The 12,927-nt window shown below is 34.1% G+C and overlaps 2 protein-coding genes across 2 annotated transcripts; one reads left to right on the top strand and one right to left on the bottom strand.

The window, feature by feature from the left end:
- Positions 1-2,059: 2,059 nt before the first annotated feature.
- Positions 2,060-3,736, top strand: LOC25502263 (zinc finger CCCH domain-containing protein 49). Its single transcript, XM_013591846.3, has one exon. It carries the CDS (start codon positions 2,162-2,164, stop codon positions 3,305-3,307), a length of 1,146 nt encoding a protein of 381 aa, XP_013447300.1. The 5' UTR covers positions 2,060-2,161; the 3' UTR covers positions 3,308-3,736.
- A 6,932-nt stretch (positions 3,737-10,668) lies between these two features.
- On the bottom strand, positions 10,669-12,557 carry LOC112417452 (uncharacterized). Its single transcript, XM_024773152.1, has 3 exons — positions 12,335-12,557; positions 12,085-12,159; positions 10,669-11,882 (listed from the first exon to the last, which is right to left on the bottom strand). The coding sequence occupies exons 1-3, from the start codon at positions 12,555-12,557 to the stop codon at positions 10,669-10,671; spliced, it is 1,512 nt and encodes a 503-aa protein (XP_024628920.1).
- Between the last annotated feature and the right edge of the window lie 370 nt (positions 12,558-12,927).

Here is a 12,927-nt window from a genome sequence, read left to right as displayed (position 1 = left end):
ATCCTCAAACCTACTCCCCATCTAAACCAACTTCATCATGGATTTGTACCATCTCCTTTCACTAACACGACCCTCAACGACCCCCTCCTTCACACGTCCACCCTCCACTTTACACCGCGCTGCTAACACACGAAAACGCAGGCAACTTTTATCCACCAACATCCTCCAACACGATTAAACTAACATAGCAACATTAAACTCCCTCAACCGCCTAACCCCATACCTCCATCCTCATTTCTTATACATATGGACTCTAAGCCAACCCTGAAATTTTTTCTATGATCCTCACACACATAAAAAAAGGACTTAAAATAGAATCAATAAAAGGAGATTATGCCAGAAGGGGATTTGAAGAAGGAAAAAACATAGACTAGAAAGATGACATGACAAACTTATGGAGAATCAGCCAACCACCCAATGATAAATTTATGCTCCTTCATTTGGACAATCTAGACTTGATTCGATTGAGCATCGGTTCCCAAAACAACGCATGCTTCTTACTACCACCTATCGGCATGCCCAAATACACAAAAGGTAGCTTCCAAATTTGCAATTCAACACCAATGATGTCTCACTTAACCTAAAATCATTAACATTAACTCCCACGGAAAAAAAAACTCTTAAGAAAGTTTACTTTTAAACCTCACACTGCTTAAAGGAAATACAAAACAGCATAAAATGCTCTAACATTCGCCAAACATTTAGTCCCAAATAACGCGTCGTCAACAAGTTGTAAATCAGAAATAACCAGATAACTTTGTAATTGCTTAACTTCAAGTCAAATGTATTTTTCCTCTAAATGAAAGTGAAATGTAGTTTGTCTTGTACACACAACTCGATTGATAGTTGCAAGGTCAATATTATGCAATGACTGAAGTTCGAATACCAAATTCTTCATATATCCACATTAAAAATGTATAAGCCCAATCACTATGCTATTTTACCAAAACAAAAAGTGAAATGTAATTTTACGGTGAGATCTACATTACCCCTCGATGATATGAGTGTAATTTAACACCAATAACAAGTAGTATTCGACTCTGGAACGAAAGAGACATACATCACAAGTCGAGTGAAGAAGATGATGAAGTTAAATTATCAAAACAAAAAGGAAAATGTAATTTCATGGTGAGATCTACATTACCCTTTGATGAATTGAGTGTAATTTAATTATCACTAATGATAAATAATATTTGTTTAACAAAAGAGATAGATATTATATGTTGAATGAAGAAGATGAAAAAGTTTTTAAGATAAAAATGATAACAAAAAATTATATGGATGAAACCTACATTATACCCTTGAGAAAATGGGGTAATTTGGTAAAAAAAAAAATTACAAAAACAAACATGATGGAGATCACTTGTGTTAAATAACAGAGATAAATTTTTTTATTGCTTTTGAGATTAAAGTAGTAGAAAAAACCAATTTTACTACTCCCTCCGTCCCAAATTGTATGACGTTTTGAGCATTTTACACATATTAAGAAATGTAATTAATATTGTGTGGGAAATAGATATTATGAGTTGTTTTACAAAATTATCCTTAATAAATGAAATGAGAAAGATAAATGAAAGAATTGAAAAAAGAAAGAGTAATAAATAGTTAAGGATATAATAGGAAAAATAACATTAATGTTTCATTGGTATTCTAAAGTGACATACAATTTAGGACAAATATTTTTTCTAAAGTAACATACAATTTAGAATGGAAGGAGTATGCTTTAAAATCCGAAACTAACTTATCGTACAACAAACTCAAAACTATGTCCGTTTATTGTGTTTGATCTAATTCTTAGGGAATAATTTATCTATCTTTATCGTACTAATAATTATAAGTATCTTTTAGTGGGAAGACTAGGGGCGTTAAAAAATAAAAAAGCTGGGTCATTTTGTGTTGGTGACAAACCAATCACCCTTTTACAGTTTCACCACCTCAACATCTGTTCATTACGTGGCACTACTAAACACAACCCATGAGTCTGTGACCATACCTCCCATTCCCAATATAAAATCGCGGTAACGTAGAAATAACCCCCCACTAACTTTAACCGAACCACAGTTACTAAAACCAAACCACGGTTAAATTTGCTGTTTATATAGGGAGGGATAGATAGTTGCAAAGTAAATATTTATCCATATCCAAAACTTCCTCCACCACCATGATGTTAGGGGAACCACCTCATCGTACAAATCCAACCGTACACGTTCCACCATGGCCAACGTTGAACAATCCCACGGCGGAGATCTTTTCACCTTTAACATCAAACGACGATTATTCTCAGTTCTACATGCAAGAAGCGCTAAGCGCTTTTCAACACTATGTTAACGAAAACAACGACTCCGATTCCGACTCGGAGATTTTTCCGACTCATGAATCGGTGGATTCGTATTCTAACGATCATTTCCGCATGTTCGAGTTCAAGATTCGTCGATGCGCACGTGGCAGGTCTCATGACTGGACGGAGTGTCCTTTTTCTCATCCCGGCGAGAAAGCTCGCCGCCGTGACCCGAGAAAGTATAACTACTCCGGCACTTCATGTCCTGATTTTCGTAAAGGAAGTTGCAAGAAAGGTGATTCGTGTGAGTTTGCTCATGGTGTTTTCGAGTGTTGGCTTCATCCTTCGCGTTACCGTACTCAGCCGTGTAAAGACGGAACCAGTTGTCGCCGGCCAGTTTGTTTTTTCGCTCACACGACAGAGCAACTTAGGGCTCCGACTCAACAGAGTCCCCGCAGTGTGCCCTCCGTTGATTCGTACGACGGTTCTCCTCTCAGGCTTGCTTTTGAGTCTTCCTGTGTGAAAACTCTTCAATTCATGTCATCTCCTGGTTCGGTTTCTCCACCGGTGGAGTCTCCTCCGATGTCTCCGATGACTCGATCTTTGGGAAGATCTGTGGGTTCTAGCTCTGTGAATGAAATGGTGGCTTCTCTGAGAAACTTACAACTTGGTACCATGAAGTCATTACCTTCTTCATGGAATGTTCAAATGGGTTCTCCTAGATTCGGATCTCCGAGAGGACCCGTGATCCGACCCGGATTCTGTAGCCTACCATCGACACCTACACAGGTGCCGAGTCGTGGTAGGGTTAATCATTTTGATCTTTGGGATCAGAGTTGTGAAGAAGAGCCTGTGATGGAGAGGGTGGAATCTGGAAGAGATATAAGGGTGAAGATGTTTGAGAAACTGAGCAAAGAGAACTCTTTTAATGGATCGGGCATGGGTTCAGGTTCAGGTTTGGGTGAAGTTGTTGAGGATCCGGATGTTGGGTGGGTTTCGGAGCTGGTGAGCCCTTTCTTGGGTGATTGAATGTTGATGATTTCATTTTGGGTTTGTCGTCTGTGGTTTCACAAGATTGCATTTTATGTAAATATATCTTATTTTGAAGGTTATGATGGGTTGATGGGAAGAACGTGTATATAAGCTCTTTTTTTGGAAAGTTTTCTTGGAAGATCCAGACGACCAGTAATTGATTTGAAGATGATGATGATTCAATGAAAAAATTATCCTAAGCTTAGCTTTCTTTTTTTGTATATAGGTTAGCATATAATGAACTATTATTATTACTATTATTTTCGTATTATTGTCTCCTTGGTGATGTAGATATTTCAAGTTTTTTATGTTCTGTGATTGTAGGATCCAAAATCAATGTCTTCAATTATGTAAATTATATATGCAATGTATGCATATATATTTATTAAAGTAATGGATTTGTTTCAATTCTACTCTTTCTGCTAACTCTTGGGGTTTAAGCCATGTTTTATGTTTTAATTGTATTATAATCTTGAAAAAGTAATTCTTATTTTAATGGAACTCTTGATTTGTTTTTTGATACTATTATAATCCATGTTGTTAATATTGTATTGTATTTGACAAAATGTAATTAACAATGTTGTTTTCTTGTCTATATGGATGGATGTAATCAAAACTAAAATATGATACAAAGAATCTTTCTCCATCTGAAACGGTGGATAGAGATGGAAACTGAAATGAAATAGGGTATGGTGGTAAATGTGCAAGTCACGAGGCAGAATCCAGATGTTTACAAATATGAGAAACAGCGTGGTTCTGGCAATCGCAATTGCATCAGTAGTGTTTGCTGCTATAAATCATGTTTGATTATTCATACTTCCGGGGGAAATAATTGTTTAAATTTACCTTTAGTAATAAGATATGGTGTTGATAACTTCACGCTGTGTTATGTAACCAGTAATGCTATAGACCATAGAGTGTTTTCTAAATCCTTGCAACTATGTCTTTGTCGATATAAGTTAAATTCTTATTACTTGAACTAACCTTTGTTAGACAACCACTAACATTCTTTACACCTCTCTTCCTACCGAGATTGCAAACAACATCAAAGGTACCGATGTCACTTTCAATGATGCTATAGACGACACTTTTGTTTGGTCTCACAACAAAAATTGAGTTTATTCTGCTAAAAGTGGCTACGATTGGCTCTTCTCCCACCCTGCCGCCAACACCACTGCCAACCCTCTTGAATCTTGGACTTGGATTTGGAATTTGTACCTCCCGAAAAAATATAAATTCCTTGTTTGGTTGGCCTGTCATGATGCCACTCCTACTCTATATCTATTATCTTATAGAAACATTGCCCAATCAGCCGTGTGTACCCGTTGCAACCAACAAGATTATTCCTTTCTTCATTGTATTAGTGATTGTCCTCACTCCTCCAAGATTTGACGCCACTTTCAATTTAGATACTTTCTTTGCGGAAACAAGCACCTATGTTTGGTTAAAAATGGTCTCACAGGTACTCAATCTTTTACCTTCTCAGCAAGTGTTTGGTGGGCTTGGTGTCACCGCAATTTAATGTGTCTCAACAATGAGGAGCGGTCTCTTAATCATCTTGCATTCAACATTCATAACTCTATTGATTTTAACCGCACATCCTTCCTGCATAACTCTCTTTCTCACGCCACTGACACCGTGGTAAAATGGAATTGCGACAACCAATCTTGTTATATTCTCAATGTTGATGGGAGTTGTCTTGGCAACCCTCAGCGTACCGAATTCGGCGGCCTCCTTAAGAGTGCGGGATTATTTATCTCTGGTTTCTCCGGGAACATTGCCAACGCGCTTGACATTCTTTTGGCCGAGCTCCAAGCCATCTTTCAAGGTCTGTGATTTGTTTCAGATATGGGAATATCCGATTTCGTGTGCTACTCCAACTCTCTCCACTCGGTTAGCCTCATCAACGACCCTTCCATGAAGTTTCATGTCTATGCCACTCTCATTGAAGACATAAAGGACCTCATCGTTACCAGCAAGGCTTCTGTTTTTCACACTCTCCGTGAGGGAAATTAATGCGCAAATTTTCTTGTAAAGTTGCAAGCGGCTTCAAATTTTGTGTTGACGATTCATGCCTCACCTCCTAATGGGATGATTTAGCTGATTAAAGATGATGCTTGAGAAACTCTCTTCCCTAGGGGCTAACTAGCCTTTGTTCTTTTTTTTTTTTCTTCTGTTTTCTCTGCTTTTTGTTTCTTTCCCCTTGTAAAAAAAAAAAAAAAAGTATATTATGGCCGCATTTTTCAGGTAATCTTGGATGTATGCTACCTTTAACTGCTCATTTTGGGGAAAAGCAACACTAAAAAATTATTCTTAGTCTAGAAGCAACAGCGTATAAATTAATAAAGAAATACTACCACATTTTTTTTTATGATTACCACCACATTTCTTGATAAGCAATATATTATATATATTACATCAATATGAGACTTTAATAAACAACAATGAACAAATGATATGTCATTTTTATCTACTTGGTCTTATCCATGGGAAAATTTGTCCCGGAGAAAAAGACTTCCTGTTGACCCAGCTTATTCGTTTCAGCAAACTTCTTCCTTGATAAGCTCTTTAATTCCCCTAATTGAAATAAAAGGAGATTGAAACAATGATTTAGAATATATTACCAAACACTTGCTTTTGTTTGCCATGCACTCACGTAGTACTTAGGTTAAGCACTTATTAGTAGACTTATGTTAATTAAACAAAGATTAAAGGAAGGATAGTCCTCCAAGTTGAATGAGGAAGAAAGTTTCCTTAATATGGAGGGACTAAAAAAAAAGTATTTTATAGGAGGATTCTAAATGCTTGAATAAATTCTTCAAATTCTTTTTATATATATATATATATATTTTTTTTAGATAGACGAAATGACAAAGCGATTATAAACTCACACACATAAGTGGAGTTACCGGGGTTCGAACCCCGATCACGACATCCGATCAAACAATTTCGACATTTTGCCAGTTGAGCTAAGACTTCTGAATTCTTTTTATGTTGTTATATATCTCTTAAAATTAAAAGTAAATTAATTGTAAATATATACTTTTATTCTCTAAAAAAAAATGCTTTTTAAAACAAGATTCGAGTTTTTTTCCCTCTATAAAGAGCCTTAGGGCCATGTTTTCAAGCCATCCACACACACACACACACATATATATATATATATATAGAATTAATTACTCATGAATAGAAAGTTAGAAGACAACAAGATGCGCCACTAGGTTTTTTTGGATGGAAAAATAATTTATCGTAAACACAATATTCATGGACCGAGGAGTTATGACATTGTTGTGCATAACTTTTAAACTCTATGTTAGGAAGCCAAAAGTGTCAAAGGCAAATGATTTAAAAGCATTTTGATTGTCAAAACACGTTTTCTCAAATTTGACCATTTTGTTTGACGCAACTTTTATGGCTGCATGTCTTACCATAAAAGCTCTGACCATTAATCTCACGTTTGATGAAACTCCAGTCAAGTCCACACATGTTTGTTTTCCTCCTACCCATCTGTACACCATAACATCTACATACGTAAGTGTCAATCTTCTATATAGTGAGTAAGTCAAGAAGTTCATAGGGGTCTCCTTCTTCACCGATACTTCCTCCCGCCTGAATATATCAAAAAGAACATCCCTAACGAAGTCATGTATGTACTTAAAGCCAAGAAACTTCTTACAATGAACTACATGCTCTCCAAAAATATTCAACATCTTACGACAAACGAGGCGCACCTCATCAATAAGAAATAATGGAATCATAAGACGATATCGAATAATAGTATGATACTCCACTTATGATATATGCTGACCTAACCCACCATTCGAGATAGCTAGAAGAAAATCCTAAGCATGTGTTGCTTGCAAACACCTTAAAATTACCTTCTATCTAGTGGTCATGTCAAATCTAACTTCATATCATCTTATGTAAATTTTAAATAAATAAAAATATAAAAATATTTGTTAAGCTTTTAAAACCGAGAAATTATAACATAGTCACAGGATCAAAGAAAAAGTGTTTGATCACACACATAAAGAAGTGTTTTTTTTAATAATAAGGATGAAATTGATAAAAAAGATGATTGATTATTTTGAGAAGAATCTTTTTATATTTGTGTTCAAACATTATTAATTTGGTCTATTCAAAGTATAAGTTAATGTTCATAAATACTCGTGCCTTAGGAACATGCATGATCTATAATGAGATCCTGTCTCATAAATAAACTTTTAGGTCTCACAGACCTTATCACTCATCCTATTGCTATTCCTATTCCTATTCCTATTCCTATCCTCTGTAGACAATATACATAGACATTTATAAAAATTAAAAGTCAATTTCTAACAAACTCTGTAAGGATTTTTTTTGTATGGAAACATGCAGTCTTAACTCTTAACAGTAAGGAGTCACCATCAAAGGGAGGTAAACTCAAAGAAACAAGTTGGTGGCATCCCCCGGGTTGAGGGAAGACTGTTGGTTCCGTGCCAACAGGTTTTGGCTTTGAAAAGAAAATATTTTGTTAGAAATGAATTATTAATACCACTTCAACAACAGACAAGATCATAGGGGTTGTTGTGTATTGGAGATAAGATGATGTTGATGGAATTGACTAATAAAATAAGATACATTAAAGTCTATATAACCAAAGTCCGTCACACAGATAACTTGTTAAAACTTAAAAATAATATTAATTTCCCTTACAGAATCTTACCAAGATAAACCACTTTCTTGTGTTTTGGTTTGGATTGATCTCTTCACTTTGGTCTCAAAGATTTGCTCTAGACGCCATTTTTATAATTTTCCTTAAAATATATAGAAACGTAATAATTACCCCTGCCTTTTTTTTTTCTTCCCTTCTTTTAATTAAGGATGTAAATTTTTAAATATGGAAATTGTTCCACTTCCAGAACATCACTAAGCCATATGGAAATTGTCAACTTTGGTATGCTTTGTAAAGTGTCATTTGACTTGTTATACATATATTACAATATTGTTTTTCATAAAGAATGGTCTTTATTGACTTTATCGGAATCTATAACTATATATTAAGTTGAAAATTATAAGTATGTCGAGTTTGATCTCTTATTGAAACAGTTATTTGTTAGATATTTTGTACCCCAACTTTAAATTATTGAAATCTTTTTTATCTAAGATTATTTTTAATAGGAGGGTCTTAGACATTAAAATCTATAATTATATATTAAGTTGAAAATTATAAGTATGTCGATTTTGATCTCTGATTGAAACAATCATTTGTTAGATTCTACAAATTTCGTACTCCAACTAAATTAAAACGGTTAAACCAAAAAACACGAGAAATTAGAGTTGCCACATCCCAATTCCCACACGACACAACAAATATAAGCTAGGAGTAGAAAATGCTGCCAGCCAATCTCCCACCGATGGCTCCTTAGTAGAACGTGTGTAACTCTGAGTCTAACCTATTTTTACCATGAATTGAACTAACCATCTAAGACATTGAATTAATCATATTTTTGCACGTGATTTATAAGGTGTTGCATATGTATGAAAAAGTGGATGACCATAAAACACGTTTATGGACATGTTACTGCTACATGTTATAATCATTGGGACGCTATTGAAACTCTCTTGATTAAATTACGGATACTATAAAATATTTTTTAAAATAAATTAAATATAATTGAAGTATTTTATGATTATTTATCATATTATAACTTCAAAAATATCAAATACATTTCAAGATATGGACTTGACCTTTCAAAATTCTCCCCTCCAAAAAAACTCTTCCAAACATACCATAAGTTTAAAGGAGAGCGGGAACTTTTGATAAAAGGGAGAAGGAAAGGGAAATGAAAGAAAGGATTGTACATCACTTTAATAGGGGGTTTATTTTTCTTCATAACACAAAATCCTCTTAACTCGAAAATTATATTAAAAAGAGGGATATATAAATTATATATTATTATAATACTCTCAAAATAATGTTCCACCCTTCTCTCCCCTCCAAACTTGCAATCTAGTACACCAAATAATATTCAATCCGCAACTATAATACGATGAATATATCCATCCATACGGAACCTGATACCCAAACAAAGTTTTACAATAACTAAGTGTTAATCGAAACACTTGGTAACGGTAGCAGGAACAGTGCCCACATGTACATGTTCATCAACATCAACTCAACAAGGATTTTCCAACTAAAAAAATCATTGCCGTCATACTTCACCCAGACAGCTTTGTGAATTGATGATTGCTGCAATTTATTTTCTCCTATTAGACTAGGGATTTTCATGGTTTTTGAAATTTCGTTACTCACTGAATCAATCTGTGCCTAACAAGTTGAATCAATTTGTGCCTAACAAGTACTCCCTCCGTCCCACAATATAAGTCGCTTTGGAAAAAACATTTGTCCTAAATTATAAGTCGTTTTGCAATATCAATGTAAAATTATTCATGTTCTTTCTAATTTGCCCTTGTCCATTCTCTTTTTCCAAAACTTTTTATTCAAGGTTCTCATAATCAATATATTCACACGGTTCCCATGAATAGTGAATATAATCCACATTAATTAAATTTGACATTGAACTTAACTATTGACTCTCTCCACAAATTGTTACTCAGACTCTTTATAAACCTGTATCTAACTATGATAATGTTAATGTACATTTTTTAACCATGAAAATTTCCAAAGACACAAAAACATTTTCAGAAGTAGTAGAAGACTCTATAGATTCTGAGGTTTTTACTGATACTGAAGGGGATGAAGCTTCTAAATTCCCATAAATAGTTTCAGATTCCATGGATGAAGAAGATGATGAAGATCCCATTGATTCAGAGATGGTTCCAGATATCATGGATGAAGAAGATGTTGAAGACAACTTGGAAGATGTTGAAGACAACTTAGAAGATGTTGAAGACAACTTAAACATTGATTTAAATATCCCTGAAGACAATGGTTTGGATTTGAACAAATTTCCTGACGAGGAAGATGACAGTTCAGACGAAATTAAAAAGGACTACAAGAAATTACACAAGATTTATCTTCCAAAGTTTTATTAAAAGTTGTCTTTTTTATCATCTTATAATAAGAGTTGTTTTTAAGGGGAAATTCTTTCTCAATAATATGAGCCGTACATCAGACAAAAACTTGTTTTTTATTTTTTAATTTTTTTTTTTTATGAATTTAAGATCTTTTTATCCTTTCTCAATCTTACTTATATTCTTGTTAATTGTTTATTTACTCATCACTAATTTTGTGATTTTATTTTACGATAATTCTTCATAACCATTCAGTAGCATATTCTAACAGTGAATAAATCCAAGCAATACTCAAAACACAAAAATGAAAGTAACTTCAACATCTCACTATTCTTTTCCACCTATTGATCTAAATAACTAAGAACCTCTTGCACCAATTGAATATCACATTTCCTTTGTGTTGGCAATTCCTTTCTTCTTTCTAATTGTTCTTTTTTCATATGTGGAATCTTGTAGTTGTGGGTACCTTTTACTTTCATGATTTCAATCATACATGATTGAAGTGATAAAAATATACGATTTGACAGGATAGTGTCATACTCTTCAAATGACTTTTGAACTGCATCCACAAGATCATCAACAGAGTTAGGAGACTTCTTGTGTTGTAAGGCTTGAATTGACCTAAAGAAACCAAGATCTAAAACATTTAAATCAGGAGAGTTTGGTGGTTGACGCACCAAACGAATATCAAATCCATTTTGTGAGGCTACACAACGAAAATCTTGATCTTCAGAATCAATGTGTGTTTTTGCATTGTCTTGTTGAATAAATATTGGTTGACCCCTTTCTTCAATTGGCCATAGTTCCATCATGGAAGGTACAACTTGCTCAAGCACACATTTCTTGATGACATTTCTAGTAATCAATTGTATTGGTTTTGTCTCAAGTGTACCAGCAGGTCTATTTACACTAGACCTTCTAGCTGGCTCTCTTGTTATTAAGGGAAATGCACCAATTTTCCCGGAGAATATTTCTTTTCCTTGTGCATCAAATCTTGGTCTAGCAATGGCCACTAAAAACATGATTTTTGGTATGTAATTTTTGCTTTGACAACTGAAAATTGGATCTTCTTCATCATGGACCAAGTAAAACTTCTTAGACTTTTCTTTCAAATAAAACCACTTCTCGTCAATGTGAACGGTGTTATACATCCCCTTGAAAATTGGATCATGATCTATGCTAGCACTATCAAGCATTGATATGCAAAATTGTAATCGAGCTTTATTTCCTTCCGTTAATGCAGGTTTTATAGCATTTGAGTTTTTTCGTATTTCTTTTGACCGAATACATCTTGACAAAGTGCCCCTACTCACGTCCAATGCTTCAGAAAGATCTCTAATAGTTGTTCTTTTTTTCAAAGGAATGTCACGAACTCGATCAAGGTCTACTACTCTCTTGCGCCCACAATTTCCTGCCCTTTTACTAGACACATCAGCATGCACTCCTTTGTTCTCGGCAAGTTTCCAAATACGTTGAACATACCGTATATGAAGTGAAAATTGCGACGCCACTAAGCTGGTCATTCCTCTTTTCAATTTTCCATCAACACTTTTCTCTAATAAAGCCTCATATATTAATCTTCTTTCAATATTAGACAACACCTTTCTCCTTCATACCTCTAGTACTTCCAAATCTGACATGTCATTGTCATTGTCTTCTTCTATATGTAGGATGAAATAAACATTATATAAGACGTTTTCATAGATTAATTATTAGAAAGAAAAGAAAACAAATTAAATAAATAGGATAAATTATACCCGTAGATTCTAATCCAATATCTTCATGTAGTACATTGCTATTTTCTGCATAATTTTCTTCATACTGTTCACTTTCTAATAACACGCAAAAGAACATATAAGAACATGGAATGTAAAATAATGTTAAAAAAGAAAACTATAAATTAATTGATCAAGTTTGTAGTGTGAGAAAATAAGACAAAGTTTATTCTTAACTACAATCATAAGATAAAGGCGTGAAGAAGCAATAAACGGATGTTTAGTTACTTACCAATATGCTCCTGGACATCTTCATTCAAACATGTATCAAATGGTTGCACATTCAAGTCAAACGAAAATTGCAGTGGAGAATTTGGAATGATATTAAGATCAATATTTTGTGCTACATTGATGTTTAAATCGGGGAGATGATGCATTTCATTTGAATTTTGTTGCTGGACATCTCCATTATCAATTTCTTGATTAAAAATTTCAGATTCATGATTTGAAGTCATATTAGTATGTTTTTGTTTAGTTCAATAATCTTAATTTATAGAAAAAATGAACAGCCACATACTAATTTGTTGGAGGGAAACTTGAAAAAATTTCATGAACAAATTGGAGGTTTTTTTATAAATCAAATGAATTTTTTCTTTACATGGGAGAAAGAAAGAAAAGGTATCGTTGCCTTGGTACATGCAATTGAAGAGAGAGAAGGAATCATATGAATTCATTGCCTTGGAGTTGGAGGAATGTGGGACGGTGGCAATTAAGTTGGAGTAATTGTGTTGCCAAGGGTAAAAGAGGAAAACACATATTTAATTTTAACAAAGTTCATAAAAGTTAAATATTTCTTAATATGCGTAAAAGTGTCAAAGCGACTTA

This window comes from Medicago truncatula, chromosome 8 (genome assembly GCF_003473485.1).
Source record: "Medicago truncatula cultivar Jemalong A17 chromosome 8, MtrunA17r5.0-ANR, whole genome shotgun sequence".
NCBI classification, from domain to species: Eukaryota; Viridiplantae; Streptophyta; class Magnoliopsida; order Fabales; family Fabaceae; genus Medicago; species Medicago truncatula.
This window is presented reverse-complemented; position numbering and strand designations above follow the sequence as displayed.

What these genes read in the sequence shown, in the direction of transcription:
- LOC25502263 (XM_013591846.3), top strand. Translation starts at nt 2,162, where the DNA reads ATGATGTTAGGGGAACCACCTCATCGTACAAATCCAACCGTACACGTT.
- LOC112417452 (XM_024773152.1), bottom strand. Translation starts at nt 12,557, where the DNA reads ATGACTTCAAATCATGAATCTGAAATTTTTAATCAAGAAATTGATAAT. An exon ending in AGATGTCCAGGAGCATATTG is followed by an intron (nt 12,160 to 12,334) that starts GTAAGTAACTAA and finishes GCGTGTTATTAG; the next exon opens with AAAGTGAACAGTATGAAGAA. An exon ending in TATTGGATTAGAATCTACGG is followed by an intron (nt 11,883 to 12,084) that starts GTATAATTTATC and finishes AGGCTTTATTAG; the next exon opens with AGAAAAGTGTTGATGGAAAA.